The 20590-nt window shown below is 45.2% G+C and overlaps 2 protein-coding genes across 8 annotated transcripts in view; one reads left to right on the forward strand and one right to left on the reverse strand.

The window, feature by feature from the left end:
• The first annotated feature begins 5786 nt into the window (after positions 1–5786).
• VAMP1 (vesicle associated membrane protein 1) overlaps positions 5787–20590 on the forward strand; it is a 38763-nt gene continuing 23959 nt past the window's right edge. The window contains exons 1-5 of one of the 6 annotated variants that reach the window (XM_011365882.2): positions 5788–6702; positions 9385–9511; positions 9709–9867; positions 10560–10611; positions 18329–18460. In XM_011365882.2, the coding sequence (XP_011364184.1) occupies positions 6701–6702; positions 9385–9511; positions 9709–9867; positions 10560–10611; positions 18329–18348 (360 nt within the window). In that variant the 5' untranslated portion in view covers positions 5788–6700 and the 3' untranslated portion in view covers positions 18349–18460. Of the gene's footprint in view, positions 6703–9384; positions 9512–9708; positions 9868–10559; positions 10612–11011; positions 13191–15320; positions 15579–18328; positions 18461–20590 lie in introns of those variants that run through there. The other 5 variants (XM_011365884.2, XM_011365881.2, XM_011365885.2 and 2 more) reach the window with 5 other exon arrangements.
• TAPBPL (TAP binding protein like) lies at positions 13749–20403 on the reverse strand. 2 transcript variants are annotated; one of them, XM_011365878.2, is made up of 7 exons: positions 19881–20403; positions 18878–19093; positions 18470–18742; positions 16391–16729; positions 15572–15874; positions 14373–14459; positions 13749–14181 (listed from the first exon to the last, which is right to left on the reverse strand). In XM_011365878.2, the coding sequence occupies exons 1-7, from the start codon at positions 19942–19944 to the stop codon at positions 14102–14104; spliced, it is 1362 nt and encodes a 453-aa protein (XP_011364180.1). In that variant the 5' UTR covers positions 19945–20403; the 3' UTR covers positions 13749–14101. The 2 variants fall into 2 exon arrangements, with proteins under 2 accessions (XP_011364180.1, XP_011364179.1); XM_011365877.2 differs by having other exon boundaries at positions 18878–19096.

Consider the following 20590-nt stretch of genomic DNA (forward strand, 5'->3'; position numbering starts at 1 on the left):
TGCCTTGACTGTAGGTGATGCTCAGAAAAGTGCAACTGTGTGCTGACGGCTTAGCTAGTCAAGGCTGGGTTGTCTTGGAACTTACACGTTCTCTCACATTACACAGGGAATTTTGAAAAGCACCCCAAAGAACTAATCAAGGGCCCCAGATGGCTTCGAGGTTGGAAGGGGAATGAATTGCAGCGTTGTATCCGGAAGAAGAAAATGGTTGGAAATCGAATGTTCTTTGATGACCTGCATAACCTTAACAAACGGATCAGCTATCTCTATAAACACTTTAACCGACATGGAAAGTACCGGTAGAAGAGAAAGCTGGGGACTGTGGAAGAGGCACATCTATCTATCACTCGGGAAAAGGGCAACAGGACTTTTCCTTCTGAAGAAAGGGATTTGTATGTTCTCCGTAATAAAATGAGGCTTCTTTGGAATTTGTTAGCCACACACTGTTTTCCTCTAGATGTTACTTTTATTCATTCAAGTATACATCTGACTCATCCCTAAGACTTACAGTCTTTGGACTTCACCACTTGCCCTTTGCAGTCTAACCATACCTATGGCCTTTAAAAAAGAAAAAATTATTATTGGCACTTTTTGACATTTGGGTTTCATGTATTGAAAGTGGTAATTTTTAACTGGCCCATAATGCTAAATGTTAAGTGTATTTTAAAAAACCCTTCCACACCGGAATGAAATGTAAGAGAAAAATGGAATTATACTTCTGTACTATTCTCATCAAAAAATGTTTATTGGGTACCTTTTCAGAGCTGAGAACTAGAAAAAAAGAAGTATAATATATCCCCTCCAACATCCCCATGTGCTTTTCTAGTTAGGGATATAAATATATAGTCTCATATGTATACTTTAATATGAGGCATTAATTGATATGAGCCATATGAGTAGTTTGCATGGGTGGTTCCTAAAGCTGACTGATCATCAGAAACATCTCAGTAGTTTAACAATTTCAAAAGCCTGGTCCCTACCCCCAAAGATCTGTGATCTGAGTCTCGTGCATCTATATGTGTATGTGTTAATAATTACAAAAAATACATACATAAAATGCAAATTTAAAAGTTAAAAAGGTAATCAGATGAAATCAGTTTTCTCACAGCCTGTTTTTTTGGATTCCTTCACAGAGACAACCACTTAGAAGATACTTTTCATTCCTTCTGAACATATACTGTGCATGTAAAAGTTTTTATTATAAACTATGTAGTTCCTTTAAAAAATTGGATTCTATGCACACAGTTCTGTACCTTGCCTTTTCACTTAATATTTAACTTGGGTATTTTATATCTTCACATTGTGTACCATAATGATTTAACCAGTTCCATTCTGATAGACATTTAGATTGTTTCTAGGCTTTTTTAAAAGGTCTCTAATTTTAGGTAATTATAATTTTAAAAACCCTCAGGTGGTTTTAATTAGCTGTGTTTGGACACCACAGATGTGGACAATAAATGACCTAGATAAGTATTTGGCCTAACAGGAGAGGCTTTATAGAAGAGGTTGGATTTCAGTAAGGAGAGAAAAAAGTGGTAGAACATTTTGAGGGAAGAGAAGAGTGATCAGTGGTGCACAGTGAGGGAACACATTTTGAGCTGGAAGATTGCAAGGTAGATTTAGCTATAGTGAAAGTATGATACCATCTGCTTTTCATAATTTACTTGGCTGTGAATCATATTAAAGTTGGCAATACTCAATTGAGACAAATTTTGCTAGTTTCTAGAATCATGTATTGATTAGGGTTAAATTTAGTATGTCTCCAGTGCCTAGAATAGTGAGGCTCTCCATAAATATTTGCAGAATGAAATAAGGAAAGTATTTGATGTGTTATTTTTAAAGAAATCTTTTAAGTCGGTTAAAGTGCTATTTGTGTTAACTGGGAGGGTTTTTAGGTTGATAGGGTAAGTCTGGTTGATTAAGGACATAACCTAAGGACAGGTCTGGGTTTAAACTCAAGCTCTACCACTCTATATTCAGGGGGCCCTAGGCAAAGTAGTTAACTTCTATAAGCTTTAGTTTTCTTTTAGCCTGTCAAGTAGTAGGAATAATAAAATACTTTAAGATAAGGTTGTGTGAGGAATAAATGAAACTATACGTGTAAAAAATTTAGTAGAGTTTGACAAGTGAATGGTAATGACATTCCTCTGGAGTGTGTGTGTACTTGTCAAGAATTAGAAAAATCTGAAGAAATTAATGAAAATATGTCTTAAAAATGACTTTAACTTTTTATTTATAAAAGTAGTATTGCAAACTAAAGAAAATGAATTACAGATACAAGTTGGGATTTGAAGGTAGAGGGATGAGGATGATTAGGTTTCTTATTTGATCCAGATCCTTTCAAGTAAGTTCTTGTTTCAATGATCTATTGTTACATAAAAATCCACCCCAAAACTTAGTGGCTGAAAACAATTTATTACTTCATGCTCTCCTGGTTTTCCGGGTTCAGCAGGGCGCTCCTCCATTTTAGTGTGCACTGGGGTCAGTCATATTGCATTCAGCTGGGAGTTTGGCTGGAGCTAGAATGTCTAAGATGTCTTTATTGACAAGTGTGGCACCTTCGTTGGGGTAGCTGAGATTCTTTTCCCACAGTCTCATTATTCCATAGTCTAGCCCAAACTTCTTTACATGGAGGCTTGATCCCAGAGTTGAAAATGGAAGTTGGAAGGCTTGATAGACATAGGCTAAGAAGTCACATGGTGTCACTTGTGCTGCATTCTATTGGTCAGAGTAAACCACAGGCCAGCCCAGATTCAAGGCTATGAGGAAATGAACTCTGTTTTTGGATCGTAAGCAGCATGCAGTTATAGGGATGTGAGGATGTTTTGACAGCCATATTTGTGTCTACCTCAATAACATTTCACATCTGTTGGAACTATGTCTTCTAGTAGGCACAACAGAAGTGAAGCTAGATTAATAAGTATTTGTTAAATGAAAAGTGGGTTATGCAGAAATGAGTTAATGGGTATATGTGAACGTGTATTATGATCCTGGGTCTCATGGAAAAGTATACATGAGAGTGTCAGGGAGTGAATTTTCAAAGGGATGGCTGGAGAGCAGCTGGATGTAAGAATGGAGTTGTTGGTATGAAGTATATGTGGCTCTGGGATACTTTACATGATTTGGTGGGACTGGAGAAAATCGAATATTTGCGACTGCTTAAGTGCAAGGTGCTCTGAAGAATATATATACATATTTTAGTAGAATACATGATTATTAGTGAAAAGGAAATTGATAGTTCATTTCAACAGGCATTTATAGAATGCTTACTACTGTGAAAATACAAAAGGTCTTGTTTTCAAGGACAGAACAATCTTGTTTTAGTGTGAACCAGTAACATTTTCATTCCATAAATACTGAACTATTCATTACATACAAGGTTATTTGGAGGGACATAAGTCACTAAGTCAGGATTGATTCCTAACTCTCGGCAGCTTTCATTCTACTTAAGAGATATGTATGTAAACACAATATGAATTTGAATATGATAATTGCATAGGAAAATTAGAGCGTTCTATGAGAGTTTTTTGTCAGAAAAGGTATTTGTTGAAAAGATGATGTTTGAACTAAGTCTTAGAAAATTCAGCTGATGGAAATGGGAAATCAATGTTAAGTATGAACAGTAACATCTATGGGCAGGAGCTTTGAAGAACGGGAAATAATTTAGATGGGTAAGGGGAATTGGTGGGGCAGCTTTATCACGGGGACATAAGGTGTTAACAAAGGTGGGAACTACTGACACAGGTCCACAGGACTAAGTTAATGATCAATAATACATAGTAGTCTTTCTCTAATAATAGGCAATAAGTTTGGATAGAAAAACAATGCCAAGTAACTAGGAGGAGTCAAGCCAAGATGAAAAGCTTAGATTTTTTTTTTTTTTTTTTTTAACCCCATAGATCAGAACTATTCAATCCTGGCTACAGGTTAGAAAACTTCTCAGAGCCTTAAAAAAAAAAAAGAAAAAAAAAAAGACTAGGACCCATCCAAGACCAATAAAATCAATCTGAGCTAGGATCCTAAACATTCATATTTTTAAAAGCTCCCCAAGAGATTCTAAATTAAGATTGAGGACCATTGCTTTGGAAAATGAAAGAAAGCAAGGGAATGCTTTTTAAGGTATCTTTTACTTTGATTTGGCTGAGCCTCTGAACTCAATATTTTTGCTTTATGATTTTGCTTGGTTTTATGCATCTGTGTCCATCTTCCCCATTGGCTAGGCCTCATCCCCACTGAGGGCAGGGACTGTCTTGCACATATTTGATTACTGCAGTAGTCTAATGTCTGGTATATTAGATATCTTTGTATACTGGCCCTTGATAAATATCTGTAAAAGTCATTCATTCAATAGCCACTTACTAAAGGTCACCAGTAGGCCCTAGGGATACCAACAAAACACAACAACCACCCAACTCCTGTACTTAAAGAATTCTATCTAGTGCAGGAGGTAGACAAAGAAGCATGATTATAAAATCCATTATATCATGGCATTTAAAGTTTGTTAATACCTATGTGTATAGGTATAGAGAGGAGGGACACTTTTCCTGGGGGAGCAGATGTGGAGTCAGGAAAGACTTTTCTGGAGGAGGCCCATTGCCGAGTTGTCTTAAAGGAGGCCAGCATGCTTTACAGGCAGGTGAAACAGAAACAAAGGTCCAGGGGCGAGAAACAGCATGACGTGTATGGGAAAGCTATGAATTGTATTTACTGGTGGAGCTAATGTGCAAGGCAAAAGATAGGGCAGGAGATGGAGGCAAGAGTCAGATCATGAAGAAGACTAAAGAACAGCTAAGACTTAGCCTTTAGTAAAATGTTGCAGCTACTTTGGAACACTGGCAGTTTCCCCAAAAGGAAAATATAGAGTTACCACATGACTGAGCAATTCTTCTCCTAGGTATATACCCAAGAGAATGGAAAACATGTTTACACAAAAGTTTTACATGAATGTTCATAGCAGCATTTTTCATAAACACCAAAAAGAAGAAATGACCCAAATGTCTATTACTGATGAATGGATAAACAAAATGTGGTATATCCATACAACAGAATGTTATTTAGCCTTAAAAAAGAATGAGATACTGATACATTCTACAATATGGATTAGCCTTGAAAACACTATGGCAAATAAAAGCCAGTCATAAATGGCTCCATATTCTATAATTCTATTTATATGAAATGTCCAGAATAGGCAAATCCACATAGACAGAAGTAGATTAGTTGTTGCCAGGAGATGCAATCAGGGGTGAGAAATGGGAGATAACTACTAACAGGGTTTCTTTTTGGAGTGCTGGAGTTTTTATGGCCAGCCACTTTGACAAACATTATTGTGGCAAATGTTGTCTGACCTATTGCTTCAACAAACCAGAAGACAAGTAATTGTATATGGGTTAATAAAAGATATGAACTAACAACAACAGCAAAATGAATCATAAGAGTCAGCCTCTGAATGTGAAGTTTTAGGAATACTGTTATGTTATTCTTTTCTATTTTCCTTTTTATGTATGCACGAGTGAAATAAGATAAAAGCCTATATATAAATCTACAATTTCAATAAATATAAAAATTCTAAGTGATAAGAAAGCACTGTATCACAGTTTGTTATCTTTTTTCTTAGCGGGACTAAAATAATGGTGCATTTTACAACGGATGGAGTCCAGGCAAGGGATAATAGTCTAAAATAGGACAGCGAGACAAGGGGAGAAAATTCTTGAAATACTAAGAAGGAACAATCGACTCAACTTGGCGAATTATTAGAGGAGGGGTAAAAATGAACGGGGAGGAAGTCTAGGATGGTTTCCAGGTTTCCGATTTGGGAAACCGAGTCTATGTGGTAATCTACCTGGGAGGGACAGAAGCAGATTTGGCGGGAAGTTCAATGTAGGATACAATACGTGAGGAGCTTGTTGGCAATGTGGAAAGAAACGCATGGACGAATCCTTCATATCTGCTTTGGCGGGCCCGAACCCCGCATCGGGAACTTAGCCCCGAGAGCCTGCGGATGTGCTTTGATAGATTCTGCCTCCTCGGAGTTGTTTGTCAGAGGCAGGGAGGCGGCGGGGAGCGCCAGATTGGTCTGGGTGCCAAGGACTGTGCGTAGACCGCTGAACCAACGCCTCCCCTGGGACTCTGGAGTTACGGCCACTAGCTGTGGCGGGAACCCGCCCACGGCTGTCGGCGGTAGCGGCGCGATTGGTTGGAGCTGCCGGCGCCGGGGGCCGTGGTCGGGCCCGGACTTCAGAAACTGCTCAGCGATTGGCTCGGAGGCGCCCCCCCCAAAAGGCCTAACTCAAATTGTCCGAGTCGCCTCTCCAGGGGGCTGGAGCACATTTCCACCCCGCCCTGTCGCTTAGTTAGACAGGAAAGCAACCTTACCTGTATTGGTCAGTGAATGAACCTCACAACCGCTCCTTGCCGGAGTCCGGATAAAAGGACAGCTTTGATTGGCCAATTTGCTTCTGGACTGGCGTCTGTCCCGGGAGTGGATTGGACTGCTGTATTGTCAATTTTATCGGGAAGGCGTGGCTGGCGCTATTAAAGACTGGGACCCGCGAGACGGTGCAGTAAGTTTCACTGCAGCTGGAGCTCCGAATTGTTTGCTATAGGCAGAGTTCTGCAGTTCCGTCGACTTCAGCTGCAGCGTTCCCCTCTCCGGGTGTCTCGCCGCAGCCTCGGGAGAGGAGACGGACCCTCTGTCAGTGAAATGTGAGTTGACTCTGCTGTTGGGGGCCGGACACCTCTTTGCCAACTTTCACCCCAGTGCCGGACTCTGCAGGACGGAAAATGGCGCATTGCAGCAGCTGCAGCTACGCGGGGAACTACTACCGCGCGCCACCCCCAGACTTGGCCACCCACCTCGGGATGGGGGTAGCACTCCACTTCTGCACTAGCCACAGCCAGCACCCCACGGGCCGGGCAGGGGCGCGGTGGTCCCACATTCATTGCACCCTCTCCTCTCTTCTGGTGGGCACCTCATTCAGGTCTTTGTTATAGTGGAACCCGAGAGAGGACGAAGGTGGGGCAAGGAGTCACGGGGTAGGGGGCTTGAGGTCCTTTCTTGTTGTCTGATTCAATTTACATACGGCCTATGGAAAGACAGTCATGGGTGCACCCGCCACTTAGTAACTTGTGTTGTCCTGCAATCTCTGGATTTGTATATGTCTCTCGTTCCAACTGTGACATGTTACCCACTCCCCTCCACCTTACCAGTGATCAGAGCTCCAGAAACTTATCTGCCAGTTCTCTGGCGCCAGGTGAGTAGCTTAGAAAGACTCAGGAGGCAGTGAGTGCCATGTGATTCCAAGCAGTCATTCATCCTAAAGCCACCCTTACAGGAGATGTTTTCCTGTCACTGAGTCTTAGCCAAGTATTTGGAAGAGAAATAGAGCTGAGGATTTCCGTCCCCCAACACATTTAATTTAGTCTCTGACCATCTTCAACATCACCCCCCATCTCTAGATCCTGAGGGAGAACTATGGCCAGACAAATGAAATAATCTGTTTAATAGAGATTTTATTTCTTATTATTGCTAGGAGTCTGGTCCTGGTCCTAGATACATTTGTGCTGTTTCTGCTGGTGACAAAAAGAGAAGATTTATTTATGTTCATAAGGGTTAAAACTATCCTGGATCTTTTACTGCTGAGTGTTTCCAACTCCCAGCAAATAGTAAATGGAATGGTCCCTTCAAATACTTTATAACCATTTCACTTTTTCTCTACTTGATGTCTGCAGTTTTTACTATGTGATATTCTATGCATTTTAGCCAAGTTCTAAGATTCCATTTGTTTTCATTTTTGGAAGCAGGATCCTTTGCAGCTGACTGGTTCCTAGTGGCACCCATGTGAGATGAAGGGAAGGAGATGCAGAAAGTATGGTGACTAGCAGGGCCTCACGAGGTCTCTGACCTTAATTTTGTCATTGGTGCCACCATCCTGGACTGCTTCCAAGACCAAATGAGTGGCTTCTATCTTCAGTCAGAGAGCTAGATTGCTTAGCTCAGTAGTAGCACAAGAGTCTTGTGGCTTCCATGGCTATGTTTCTTTTCTTGCCACTTTTGTACCTTAGAGGGAAATGAGAAAGTAATTCCTTAAATGGGGATGAATAGGGCGTAACCTGCTAGTATAGCCTCTCTGAGATGTTATTCTCTACTTTTTTAGACTGAAAGAAGCTCATTTAGGGAGGAGAAACTTCTGGTTTTCTGTTGTGATTAGTCAAGGCATTTCCTTTGTGGCAACTTTGTGATAATTTAATCCCTAGATCATTTACTTTTGGACTGTTCCTATTAGGTATGTTTTGTGAGATTCTGCTTCTGTTTGAGTTCTTATTATCATTTCTATTTTCTATTAAATTTGAGAGATTTTTCTCCTGTTGATGGCTTCTTCCTTGGGAGAGAAAAATCTAATAATGTCTTTAGGTTAGACTTCTGGGAATTCTTGAGAAGGTGAATTTAGCTTCCATGTGTTGAGACATGGAAGGGAGTTTATCTTGAAAACTCCACACTGGATTAATCTCTTCTAAGGCTAAGTGAAAGAGAATTATCACTATGTGTAGTAGTATAAATCGAGATTTCTCTTTGAGACATAAGGAACTAGGGTAGTCTCCTGAGACCGGATGCCAAATCTTGAAAAAGAAGAGACAGAATATATATGATGCATGTACACAGAGGCCCATTTCCCTTAATTTTGCCTCTTGTTTATTCTCTTTGAACAGTTTTATAATTAACACAATTGCTTTAGGCCCCAGTTCTATTTAAGGGAAATCCCCATCTTCTCTGCCAAAACAAAGCAAACAAACAGTCCTGACTCATTCCACCTACAGAGGCTATGCCTTGGGTGATTCTCCAAGTTGTCTTTACAGACTAATCATCGCATCAAACATAACCAGTTAGTGGATCCCCTTAAGCAGAATCTATCAGCTTTTTAGATTTAGGCTTTGCAAAAAAGAGCTGTTTGGTCTGTAGGCTTGCCTGAGGGTTGTCTTTTGTACGAATTCCTTCTAACCTGGATTGGAGTTTTCCAGTTTGACTTCATGTGAAAGGTTTCTGAAAGTCAGGCAAATGCCATTTAGACCAAGGCTGAAATATTTGTCCCTGTAACCATAGTGACAGAGGATGTGTTTGAGTTTTGGTCAGAGGGTAGCCGAAACGAGATCTCTTGATGCCACCCTGAATGTCCCTGAGCCCCATCTAAATGTTGTTACAGGATATTTCATGTTTTGCTTCTTGTCTCTGTGCTGCATCTCCTTACTTGGTATTGCCAAGGACTTAGAACCCCTTCTAATTGCATATAGTAACTTAATTGCTATGAGTTTGATGGTGTTGGGTGAGAATGCACATGATTCCTTTCTTGTCTTGGGTACTTTGTGTACTCTGTCCACTTCTCTCCACAGGTCTGCTCCAGCTCAGCCGCCTACCGAAGGGGAAGAAGGGACTGCCCCAGGTGGGGGTCCCCCTGGCCCTCCTCCTAATACGAGCAGTAACAGACGACTACAGCAAACTCAGGCGCAAGTAGAGGAGGTAAGTGGAAAGTTTTTCTTTGAGTTTCCAAATTATAGACGTTTAGAAACTTTTCTTTTTTATAGAGAGGTAGTTAGAGGCTCCGGGAGGCAAGGCATCCCTTGGAGTTATGCAGGGCAGACCTATGATCTCCTCGTCGTTGTTCTTTCCCGTCTCTAGTGGAGAGCCTAGCAGCTTTGTTTCTGCGCCCCCCTTAGGTGGTGGATATCATGCGCGTGAATGTGGACAAGGTCCTGAAGAGGGACGAGATACTGTCAGAGCTGGATGACCGAGCTGATGCCTTACAGGTGGGAGCGTCACAATTTGAGAGCAGTGCTGCCAAGCTAAAGCGGAAGTATTGGTGGAAAAACTGCAAGGTGAATTTTCTTGTCCTCTCCCCCTTTTTTTCCTGGGCCACAACTCATAGAAGACAAGAAAACTCTCAGGTTCTTCATTTCTTCCCTTTAGTGGTACAAGACCTCTGCCCTGCAGAATTCTTTCTTGGGAAGAAATCTTGAAAGCCTCCTTGAGCTGCATTACCCTAACTGGCCACCAGGGTAGGCTAGAGTACTCAGAACCACTGACTGGGGGCCAGTGATGATAACCTGAGGCTTTGGAAATGGTTGGTCCAGCTGCTTTTCCCAAAAAAGACCCCTGGAAAAATGCTCATCTGCTCCTTCCTTAGACATACTGAACATCAACACAATGGCTAGGGTAGATATATATTTAAATGCCAGCAGCATTTAAGAATGAGCTGAACACTTCACAATGAAAAATTAACCAGTTGACTTAAGATCCAAAGTCTGCACCTCCATTAGAGTTCCTTTCAAAGCCTTCAGGCAATAGGAAAAAGGAGCCAGCTGCTGATGCTCTGATATTTCTGAGTCACTTCAGCTGTGGGGAGCATGAGGGTTGGGCCCTTCCCGAGAGGCCTACAGATCACCTGGGTAATGTGTGGTTTCTTGCACTGTCCCAAAGATGGAGAAAGTTCTCTTTCCACATCTCTAGTCCTGGCTCCTTTCCTTCTTCGCCAAGTCCAAGGGCCCATTTTTTGTTAATGTTTCCTCAGATGATGATCATGCTGGGAGCTATCTGTGCCATCATCGTGGTAGTTATAGTAAGTAAGTATCGCTGAGGTTGCTGGTGGGGTGAAGAGGCGGGAAGGTCCTGGAATCTCCTCCCAGTCCTGCCTGCCTGCCTTCCTGGGGAGTGGGGCTGCTCTGACAGAGGTATGGAGATCACTGTTGTGGGATCATCACCTGATTCGGGAGGGAGGAAGGGCAAAGACAAGGGACTTCCTTGATGGAAAAGGCTTCCCTCTGTAAGATATGTGGGAAGATGGTCACTCCTTTTCTGAGGAAGTGGGGCTATGCTGTTTGTCACTAGATTGGGCAGAGGGAGACGTGGGGATGGGACATCTATAACTGAAAGACCTGTCTAGTAACTTGATGTAATTTGTCCTCTTGTTTTCTCCTGTCTCTCTCTCTTTTCCATCTGGGACTTCCTGATTCCTGTGTCCAGTCTACTTTTTTACTTGAGAATGTGCTGCCGCTTCCCTGTTTTCCATTGCCATCCAAACCCATGTTCCTCTCCCTCTTGTTTGTTCTCTCAACAAATTTCCTCATCTACCTTCCTCTATCCCAGCCCGGGCTTCTCCATTGCTCATTCCTCCTTTTCTGTTGCTTCCATTTGCACTCTGTCCCTTAATACTAGAAATGCTGTTCCTGGCGTAGTCTTGAAATAACTACCTGGCGAGCAACAGCTGGCACCTCCTCCCTACCCCTTTCTTATGTACCCCTAAATTCCTCCAAAGCCAAAAAGAGTTGGAGGCCAAGAGAAGGGGACAGGTGTAGCTGGGGGTGACATGTCCTAGAAAGTGCCAAGATTGGGGGACGAGAAGAGTATTAGAGCCCACGGTATCTCATAGGAAAATGATGGCTCACTCGTTGCTGCCTTGGTTACTTGGGGCCTATGCCAGGCCTGAAGAAGATCGTGGGTGGGCCCGAAGTCCAACTTGATCCTGGTGCAATACCCTTTTAGAAAGTAAAACCTGTTTCTTTGCAGTTATTTCTAATTTGTTAGTCTGAGGTTTTCTACGTCTTCAGGGATCTAACAGTCTTTTATTTTGTTCTTCAGAGACCTACCTGGAGAACACGTATTAGTTGAAAAAATACCAGAACTCTCATTCCCATCCTAGAAGCAGTCCCACAAGCTCATAACTGGAAGGGGCTATCACTTGTCCACATTTTCTGCGACATCCTGTACTGTTCATGAGAGCACCAAATAATTTCATATACCAAAGTTTGGGACTCTCGGTTAGTTTTAATTGTTGGCATAGATAAAGAGAGAATGCCTATTAGTTATAGAGAAACAGGGAATCAAGGGCCTAATTTTACAATAAGCTCAGAGGAAGCTATTTCTTGCCCTCTCATTAAGGAGGGTCCTCTTCTTCCCTTCCTGTTGATCAAGGAGTGTGAGGGTCCTTGGTCTTTCAGGGGCTCCCTTCCTCTACACCATCCCCGTATACTTGCCTAAGACAGGGATGAGGCAAGAGGATCTTCCTGAGTCCTGGCTGATTCCGAGTATTTAGAGAAGTCCAGTATATGTACCAATTCAGTCCTGGGGTGGGAGGTGGGACAGTCTGTAGACAGGCATGCTTATGTATTGCTGTGCTATCATGGGGACCTCTCCTCTCGAGCCACCTCTCTTGTTCTTCCTGCAGTACACTCCCCTCCTAGATCATGTGCACCCATCTGAATTCTACTTCGCTTCCTTTCCTTTACTTCTCTTTTTGCATGGTTTGTGGGTGCCGACAGTGGAATCCGAGGATGGGAGCTACTCAGCCTGTCTTGGGGGTCACTGCTGGGCTTCAGGTTAGGGTATTGACTGGGATAGACCCAGGTATGAGGGGAGGTGGGCAGGCTGGGAACACCCATGACCGTTTATTCCTTCTGTCCTCTGCTCCGCAAGCAGTAAGAGGCTGAGGCCAGAATGGGCTGGGTCTGGATGCTCACTTCACGCAGCAGCATTTCATTGCACAAGACCATCCTTCCTCTCCCTTCACCCCTGTTTCCCACATTCCCTTCGTCCTGCCTCAGGGTGGGACTGAAGAGCTGGAAGAAAGCAGTCAGCGTCCCCTCCCAACGATCCCCCTCGAAGGTCTCCACTCTCCTCTGGGCTCCTCCTTGCCTAATGCAGGGGGTCACCGCTGGAGAAGAACCACCACTGTCCTCGATGTGTCCCAAGCCTGGAACAAATTCACCCTCTCAGCCCACCCAGCCCGGTCACAGGAATTACTTCCTGGGTTTCTGTCCCTTTGAGGTTTACCAGATGTAGTTGGTTTTATTTTGTTTGTTTTGTTTTTTTGATATTAGCCTTTCTCCTTTCTTTCTCACCCCACCCTGTACCCTCTTCTGTGTCTTCCCTCCTATCACCTATGTGCATGAGCAAATACGCAACTAAACCCTGAGACTTTACAGTCAGATGAAGCCGAGCTTCCCACAGCCCCTTCTTCAGTTTGCCATGAGATGATGTGGGGTTTCCATTGTGTGTCTGTCTTCGCCTCTTTGTCTTTTTTCCTAACCCCAATTTCATACTTGTATAGAATGATAACAGTTCTACTTCACCAAAGGCATGTAGCATATTTACCAATTTCATGTATTCTGAACCAAGGCAAAAAATACAAATTCCTACCACTACACTGACTTGGTTGTTGTTTGGGTTGGAGTAACTGAAGAAAGAGGGGAGGAGAAGAGTGTTTCTTTCTAGTAGTCTGATCTTGGTGTAGGCTGGAAGGGCTGGCTTATGTGTGCTGGGTGGTCTTCGTGATTAAAGGTCTATGTGTTGGCAGAGGAAGTGGTCTCTGCTCTCAGTATTCATACTTGAAGCAGCCCAACTCTTCAGGTGCTGGTGAGAGGAAGTGATGACAGGAAGTTGAGTGGGCATCTCACACTGAAAAACAACTGCAGGTTTTCTCAGACGTTTCTTTCCCTTATGCTGAGTTCCACTATATTGACTTGGCAATACAGGAAATCTATAGGAAATCTCTCCCTTGCAGCTGAGGGAGTGAGGAGTTTGTAGGCATCCTGAAATACCCGGCAACTGTCTGAAGAAGCAGAACCTTAATTGCAGCTCCAGGTTAGAGCGACTGAGGTGGAACCCTAGGGCTGCCTCTGAGGGCCTTGAACACTTCGCAGCTGGGCTTAGGGACACAGCTCAGTTGGGTTTAGTGTAAGGAAAGACTGGGAAGTGGAAAAGCTTTGCCTCTGAGGACACAAGGGGCATTTTATTTGGACAGTTCAATATCTGTGTGTGGTGGCCCAACCCCTGCCCCTTTGCCCCACTGTCCCTCACCTGCTCCTTTATTAATTTCTTCCCATTTTCTTTCCCTACCACCGCACCTCAGATCTGTCAGCCTCTCCCCGGACATTCTGCCTTCCTGCTGTCCTCTCACCTCTTCGTGTTTTCTCTGTTTAGTCCAGGGACACAGTGAAGGCAGATGCCTGTGCACATTCAGAGCCAGAGCTGCCGTGATCTGTGCTTGCTTTATGCTTTTCTCCGGGCTTTTTTGAGCTCTGGGCCCAGGCTTAGTGTCCTTCTGGGAGAACGTGATTAGTCTTTCTTTTTATTCTCAGGCAGGAGAGTGGCTACCCAATGGGTCTTAGAGTCTTGACAGACCTTGGGTGAGGTAGCTAGGAGAAAACAAAAGAGAACGAGGTTGGTTTCGGCTGGGGTAACCCCAAGAGCTTGGGGCTGCGGTGGGGGGCTGGCTGGAACTTGATACTGGGGCTTCATCCCTGGTCTGGGTGGGGAAGTGGTTAGAAGAGGCTAATCTATGAGTGAGGTGGGTCAGGGGCAGAACTGACGGTGCCCAGGCTCTTACCTTGCCATCTCTGAAGCCCCAAGTACAACAGTGCAAGAAAGAAGAAGCTGCTGGCAAAAATGACTCCAAAGGCCGTAGTTCTCTGGTCTGTAGGTAAGAGATGTGGGCAGGAATCAGCTCTGAGCCCGCACCAACAGGAGGGACAAAGAGTGTGTGTGTGAGTCCCCATAAGGAGCTCCTATCAAATGTTCTGCTCTCACCCAGGAACTAGGCACACAGTAGCAACTACTTGTTCAAGGTTGTTGGGATGCTTGTGTGTTACTCTACACAGAATTCTCTATGTCTTACTACATCAGGACATTTTTTATCGCTTTGCAAAAGAGATTTAGGTTAGGTTAGTTGTTGACGGTTAAACTGGAATTTTGTAAATATCTGGGGAGCGATATGAGCTGAGACAGAACCTTAGTTCTTGGGAAGCTTACCGCCTAGTGAGCCACCAAGTAATGCCCAGTGCTCCTTGATGTTTGCATTCTAGGTGCTGATTCTTTCCTGTTTAAAACCTTTCAGCGACTTTCTATGGCTTCAGGATGAAAGTCCAGCTTGAAAGCCCACTGGGATCTGCCCACTAGTAGCAATGGAGGGTTTAAAGCTGTCGAGGCATCAGGCTGCCTATTTTTTACATTTTCTCTTTTATCATTTACTAGGTAGGTGACCCTGTGTCAGTTCACTCATCAATACAATGGGAGTGATGATAATCCATGTGATAATACATCTAAGTGCTTAGTACTTAGTGCTTGATTCATGAAAATGCTCAATAAATATAATTACCTCTCAAGCTTTAGGCCACTTCCCCCTTTTCTCACATACCCTTGGCTCTAGCTGTGCACTCGCCCAAATCCTCCTCAGGCTGTTTTATATTTGGCCTTCACACATGCCATTCTTTCTGCCTTGGTGTTCCCTTCCTCCTGAGCTAGCTAACTTGGTTTGCATGCCCTCCTCCCGACCCAGGTCATCTTTCTTGACTGCCTAGTTGTCCCTCCAACTGGACTAAGCTCCTCAAGGGCAGCACCAGGAATTATTCAACCTTTATCTCCACCTCTCAGCACATTGCCTGGTGCCTGGCACCTGTACAAAGTCTCAGGAAGAAGACAGGACTCTGAACAAAGCGTGGTGGGAAACAGAACAACACCACAGATGATCTGGTGGTAGGAGAGCCATGAGCCCAGAATAGAGGTGGGGAGAGAAGGGGACCCCAGTACCTGGTGGGGCAGTCCAGGTGCTGGCCTGAAGGGGCTCATCCAGGGAGACGTGGGTGACCTGGCAGGTGTAAGTAGCACCTGCAGAACCAGGTTCTGCTTTCAGAGAGGAGGAGATGCTGTAGGTGCCTGCTTGGCTTTGCCGGAGGCTGGAGAAGGAAGCATCAGAGATTTTGACTGGGGCTCCACCCAGCTCCTCTCGGATCCACGTCACAGTTATGTCTGGAGGATAGTAGCCGGCGATGTTGCAGATGAGGGTGAGTGGCAGAGCTTTACTTGCCAAGCTCAGTTGTACTTTGGGGGAAGCTGGAAGAAAGAATGAATAGATTCCAGAGAGATCAACAGGACAGTAGAGGAGCCTAAAGCTTTTCCTTCCTGCTGAAAGCGAGATGAGTTGTGGAGGAAATTTCATAGGTGGGGGAAGGGTCTACCCTGGATGCAGGCCATGAAGGGGTACATCTTTTATAGGTAATCGAATAACAATAGTAAAACCAACTACAGGTTGGCTTGCTTCTGATCACTATAAGCCAGTGATTTTGAAGGGTTATCAGTGATGAAATCCTTCTCCCACTGCCCCTCCTTGGTTTGCTGCTGCAAAAGGACTGGGGTGATTGGAGACAGCCAACTAGGGCTGGGAAGTTTCTCCATGGACTTCTGGAGTCTGACAGGATGTAATCGAATGCTGTCTGCACTACTAAGGTGGAGATGCGTTTAGGTTGTGGGAATGCAGTCTGTCAGGAAACACCCTTGTGTTTAGATTTCATTCTGTAAAACACTTCTATCCCTTCCCCTCTACCCCAGATAACCAAGTCCTGACCTCACCTTGGATATGGAGGTGGATGATTTGTTGAGCTTGGTACAGAGAGCTGGTGATCTGGCAAATGTAGGCCCCCTCATCCTTCACAGTTAGTCCGGGGAGGGTGAGGGAGGCATTTCCAGCTGTAAGTTGCTGCTCAGGCTCCAGGGTAGCGCCCTCCCGCTTGACCTGCTCCTGCCCTGTAGTCCAGCTGTACACCAGCTGGCCACTGCCTTTATGCTGTAGCCGCCACTCCACGCTGGTGAGGTCCGAGCCTGGTGCCATTGAGAAGCCACAATGCAGGGTGGCTGAGGACCCCAGCAGGAAATTCAGGGATGGGGTCTGTGTTGTCACCTGGAACTCCACTGTGGTGAGAGAAAGAGGGGTGATGGTGGACTGCTTTCTCTTGAGGTCACCTGATCTCTGAGCTGTGGGAATGTTGTGGACATACACCTGCCCCTGCCTCCCCTCCTGGACAGTGAGGCCAATAGAGCTCATTTCCCATCGGACAGAACCACAAAGAAATGGGGCTGTGGAAAGGCAGTGTGGCACGTGTGGTAGTCTTAACTCATTTGGAATTGCCCCTGGACAACTTGATGAAAGCTATGGACTCCTCACTAGGGCAATTCACATGCAAAATTATGGGTTACTGCTGTGCTGACTCTGGTAAGAACTACTGAGGTAGCAGAACAATCTTTGGAACCCTGGTTCTTCCATGTAAGAGCTCTGTGACTTTAGACGTCAGTTAGTGTTGCCAAGCTCATCTGCTGAAGGCGAGGCGGCTGTGAAGACTATAAAGGAGTAAGTTTAAAAAGCACACAGTGGTTGTATTTGTGCCAAACTTGCTGAATCTAAATCTGATGAGGAAAACAATCAGACACATCCACGTGATGGGATACATTACAAGACAATGGGCCTGGGCTTTTCTAAAATGTCAGTGCTATGAAAGACTATTCTGGAGTAAAGGAGGTGAAAGCCACAAGACAACTAAATGAAATCCATGATCGTCGTCTGAATCCTGGACTTAAAAAAACCAGAAAGCTATAAAGAACATTATTGGGGCAACTGGAGAAGTTTGAATTTGGACCTTATACTTGACAGTATCATTGAGTCAAGGTTAAATTATTGATACTTAAGTACGATGCTCAGTGGCATAGCAAGCAGTTGGTGCGGGGAGATGGGAACAATTCTTAAATTCTTAACATGCTGTATCCCCTTACTGTCTGTACCACGGCAGACAACTCCCCACCTTAGTTTGCTGAGATGGTTTTGTGATTATGAAGGAGTTAATGTTTACAGACTAACACATGTTATGCATGGCAGCATTTGGGGTGAAGTGTTGAGATTTCTGCAATTTTAGGGGATTATCTATGGAGAGAATGTCAAAAAATGTTAACGGTGGAACTAGATGAATGATGTACAGGTGTTCATTATTATTATTTCACCTTTTATAGTTTTTAAATATCCCCAAATAAAAAAGGAGTATCTAGCTATGCCAGGACTGTGGTTGACCCTGGACAGACATGAGAACCCCTCTTTTCGAATGTAGCAGGATAAATTTAGGTTGGACCACAGAAAGGTCGAGTGTTTTAGGGCTTTCTAAGGATAGGATCATAGCCCCCTAATCTTTGGACTTGGGTGTCTCTTTTTGGAGGCAAAATATTGGATTTGATGAACTCTAGAGAAACCTACCATTGTGTTCTCAATTTCCTGTGCCTTCTGGGAGGTATTGGGTTGGAAAGGGCAAGGCTGGGTTTTACTAAGAAGAGATAATGAGCAAATTCTGCATTCTTGTGTTTTGCTCTAATCATCTTGAAGCACCAGACCAGGCTGACTTTTCATTAAAGAAAACTGCTTGGTTCAGTAAGACAACTATGAACAGCATACAGGAACAGAGCACCACACGTCTTAGCTCCTCAGGCAACACAGTGAGGAGAAAATTATCCCCATTTTGGGTCTTTCAGAAGAAAGGACCTTGGCCTAGAGGACACCCTAAGATGACTGACGTGGATGGAGATGGACTTGTTGCCTGCCTTCTTCTATCCTGCCATCTCTGACCACTTAAAAAAATAAAACTTTCTTTTTGCTCCTTTTCATTTTCTTACCTGCAGTCTGCACAGTTCCCTGCGGGCCCAGGGGTAGGTGCAGTGTGGGGTGCAAGACAGCCCCATTGTGAGCATCCCTGAGAGTCTTCATCACTATAGAGACGCTAGGTCCCCCTTCAGATATCTGCATGTTGGTGATGAACCATGCAGCTGTCTCAGTAGTGGCCTCTTGTCTGGCCCGGAGAAAATAGCGGGAGATCTCACAGGTCACCTCCTGCCCGCTGCAGTCGGCATGGAGCAAGGCCTCAGCCTGGGGAATCTGTACCAGGTTCACTGGGGGAGAAGGGCAGCACAGAGGTTGAGCTGGACTGAGAATGTGGGAAGCAGATGTGGGTGGGTGTACTGGGAACTGGGTTGTCCCAGTGGAGGGAGCCCGGAAGGACTGGCACACAGGGCAGAGGCTCTTACCTGAGGCTTCAAAGGTAACAGGTGAGCCGTCTTTGGCCTGTGTGCCTCCTTGGAAATCAGTGAAGCCTTCCAGGGAGCCATCGTCCAGCATTGGCACCTGCCTCAGCACCAGCAAGGCTTTCACCATGTTCTCGCTGCTAGGAAAACCTGAACGATGCCTGCCTTCCTCCACCAAGAAGCAGTCCAAGACCACATCCACTGGCCGCCACTGGCTTTCTGCTGCAGGGAGAAGGCTGGGCTGCAGCTACACCCTCCTGCCCAGAAAGTTATTTCTATACTCTGCCCCGCCCTGGCCTGCCCCAACTGTGGAATCTTCAAGGGGTAGAAGTTGTCTTCCAGGGTCCTAGCTATCTCTATGTCCCTCTCTTCTCTAATCATCCCCACAAACAGCTTTCTGGGAAGCACCTGCCATTCCAGGTGCATACTTGGTGTGAATTATTACTTAAGGTCCTGGATTTTCCTTGCTCAGAGGGGTTTATGGTTTTTTATTTCTAATCATCGGATGAAAACCTCTTCAGTCAAAAGAATTCTCAGCAAAAGCAAATAAGTGAGCAAAATTGCCATTGGGAGAGGAGACAGGATGTTTGTGCTGCTAGGGGTGTTGGCAGCCATCTCAGTTTCAGAGCCAGTCCACAGGTATGCTCCACTTTCTGCCATTAGAAGTGGCCTTCCCCTCCCCCAACTCCGGGGTCACATCCCTAGTGATTTCCTAGCTGGGGAACCCCTTCCTCTTCTGAAGATGCCCCTTCTCCCGTAGGACAGTGGCCCCTCCCTCAGTGGCCTCCACTGTGGAGGCCCCTCTTTTTCTTCCTCTGGCCTTTCCCCCACTGGTCTGAGCCTCTCTCCCCAACACAATTGGTTCCTTCCTTTGCCAGCCATTGAGTCTTTCTCCTGTTGGGCTTATAAGGTGATTGGAAGCCACCCTGGCCCCTTTCCCCTTCTGGAATCTCAGGGAGGGTGCTTCCTTAGCCCAGCCTTTCCCTCCAGCCTATTCCCCACTCACCTGTGTCTGCCGCTCGGGACAGAGCCAAGCAGAGCAGCAGGCACCACCCCTCCTCCATCCCCATGGAGGCTGCTCTCAGGCCCCCCGCACCGGCTGCCCTTCTCCACGGCCTCCCTGTTTGCAAGGTCCTGGCTGGAGAAGAAAGGTCTCTCCAAACGTGTTTTGCTGGTTGCTCTTCCTTCTGTCCTCGGCCCACTTCTCTTTCTTTCACTTTCGCTTTGAGGAAGTGTCACTGTGGCTGCCTTTGCCTCTGGGTGAAGCCATTTGTGGCTGGTGCCAGAGTTCTAGTCACAGTTCTCTTTTCTTCCCACCTCGCTCCCCCGCCAAATCTCGTGGCGATTTCAAGGCCTGACTTCACAGCGTGCACCCTTTTGCTCCCCACTAGCCCCAAGAAAGTAGAGATGTAGGGAAAGGAGGCGAGGAGAGGAAGGGAGAAGACTGGAGCCTAAAGCAGGAACCCCCGTAGCCTGGGAACCTGTCCTCATTTTCCGTTGGTGCTCTCCTCCCGATCTCCTGGCCTGTCTTCCCCTCCCCCTTTGGGAGGGCCCCAACACACCTCTGCACCGGGAGAAGCTCCTCCCTCAGATCCCTGATAGGAGCCGAGGCTGGGAGTGGCCTGCGCTGCGAGACTGGCATTTCAGAGAGCGAGCAGGAGAGCGGCTGTGTGTGGCAGTCTCACTTTATTTTTCAGAGTTTCTAAATCAGTGAAA

Source organism: Pteropus vampyrus, unplaced genomic scaffold, assembly GCF_000151845.1.
Source record: "Pteropus vampyrus isolate Shadow unplaced genomic scaffold, Pvam_2.0 Scaffold116, whole genome shotgun sequence".
In the NCBI taxonomy this organism is placed as follows: Eukaryota; Metazoa; Chordata; class Mammalia; order Chiroptera; family Pteropodidae; genus Pteropus; species Pteropus vampyrus.

What these genes read in the sequence shown, in the direction of transcription:
- TAPBPL (XM_011365877.2), bottom strand. Translation starts at nt 19,944, where the DNA reads ATGGGGATGGAGGAGGGGTGGTGCCTGCTGCTCTGCTTGGCTCTGTCC. An exon ending in TGTTACCTTTGAAGCCTCAG is followed by an intron (nt 18,743 to 18,877) that starts GTAAGAGCCTCT and finishes CTTCTCCCCCAG; the next exon opens with TGAACCTGGTACAGATTCCC. An exon ending in GGGAACTGTGCAGACTGCAG is followed by an intron (nt 16,730 to 18,469) that starts GTAAGAAAATGA and finishes CTCTCACCACAG; the next exon opens with TGGAGTTCCAGGTGACAACA.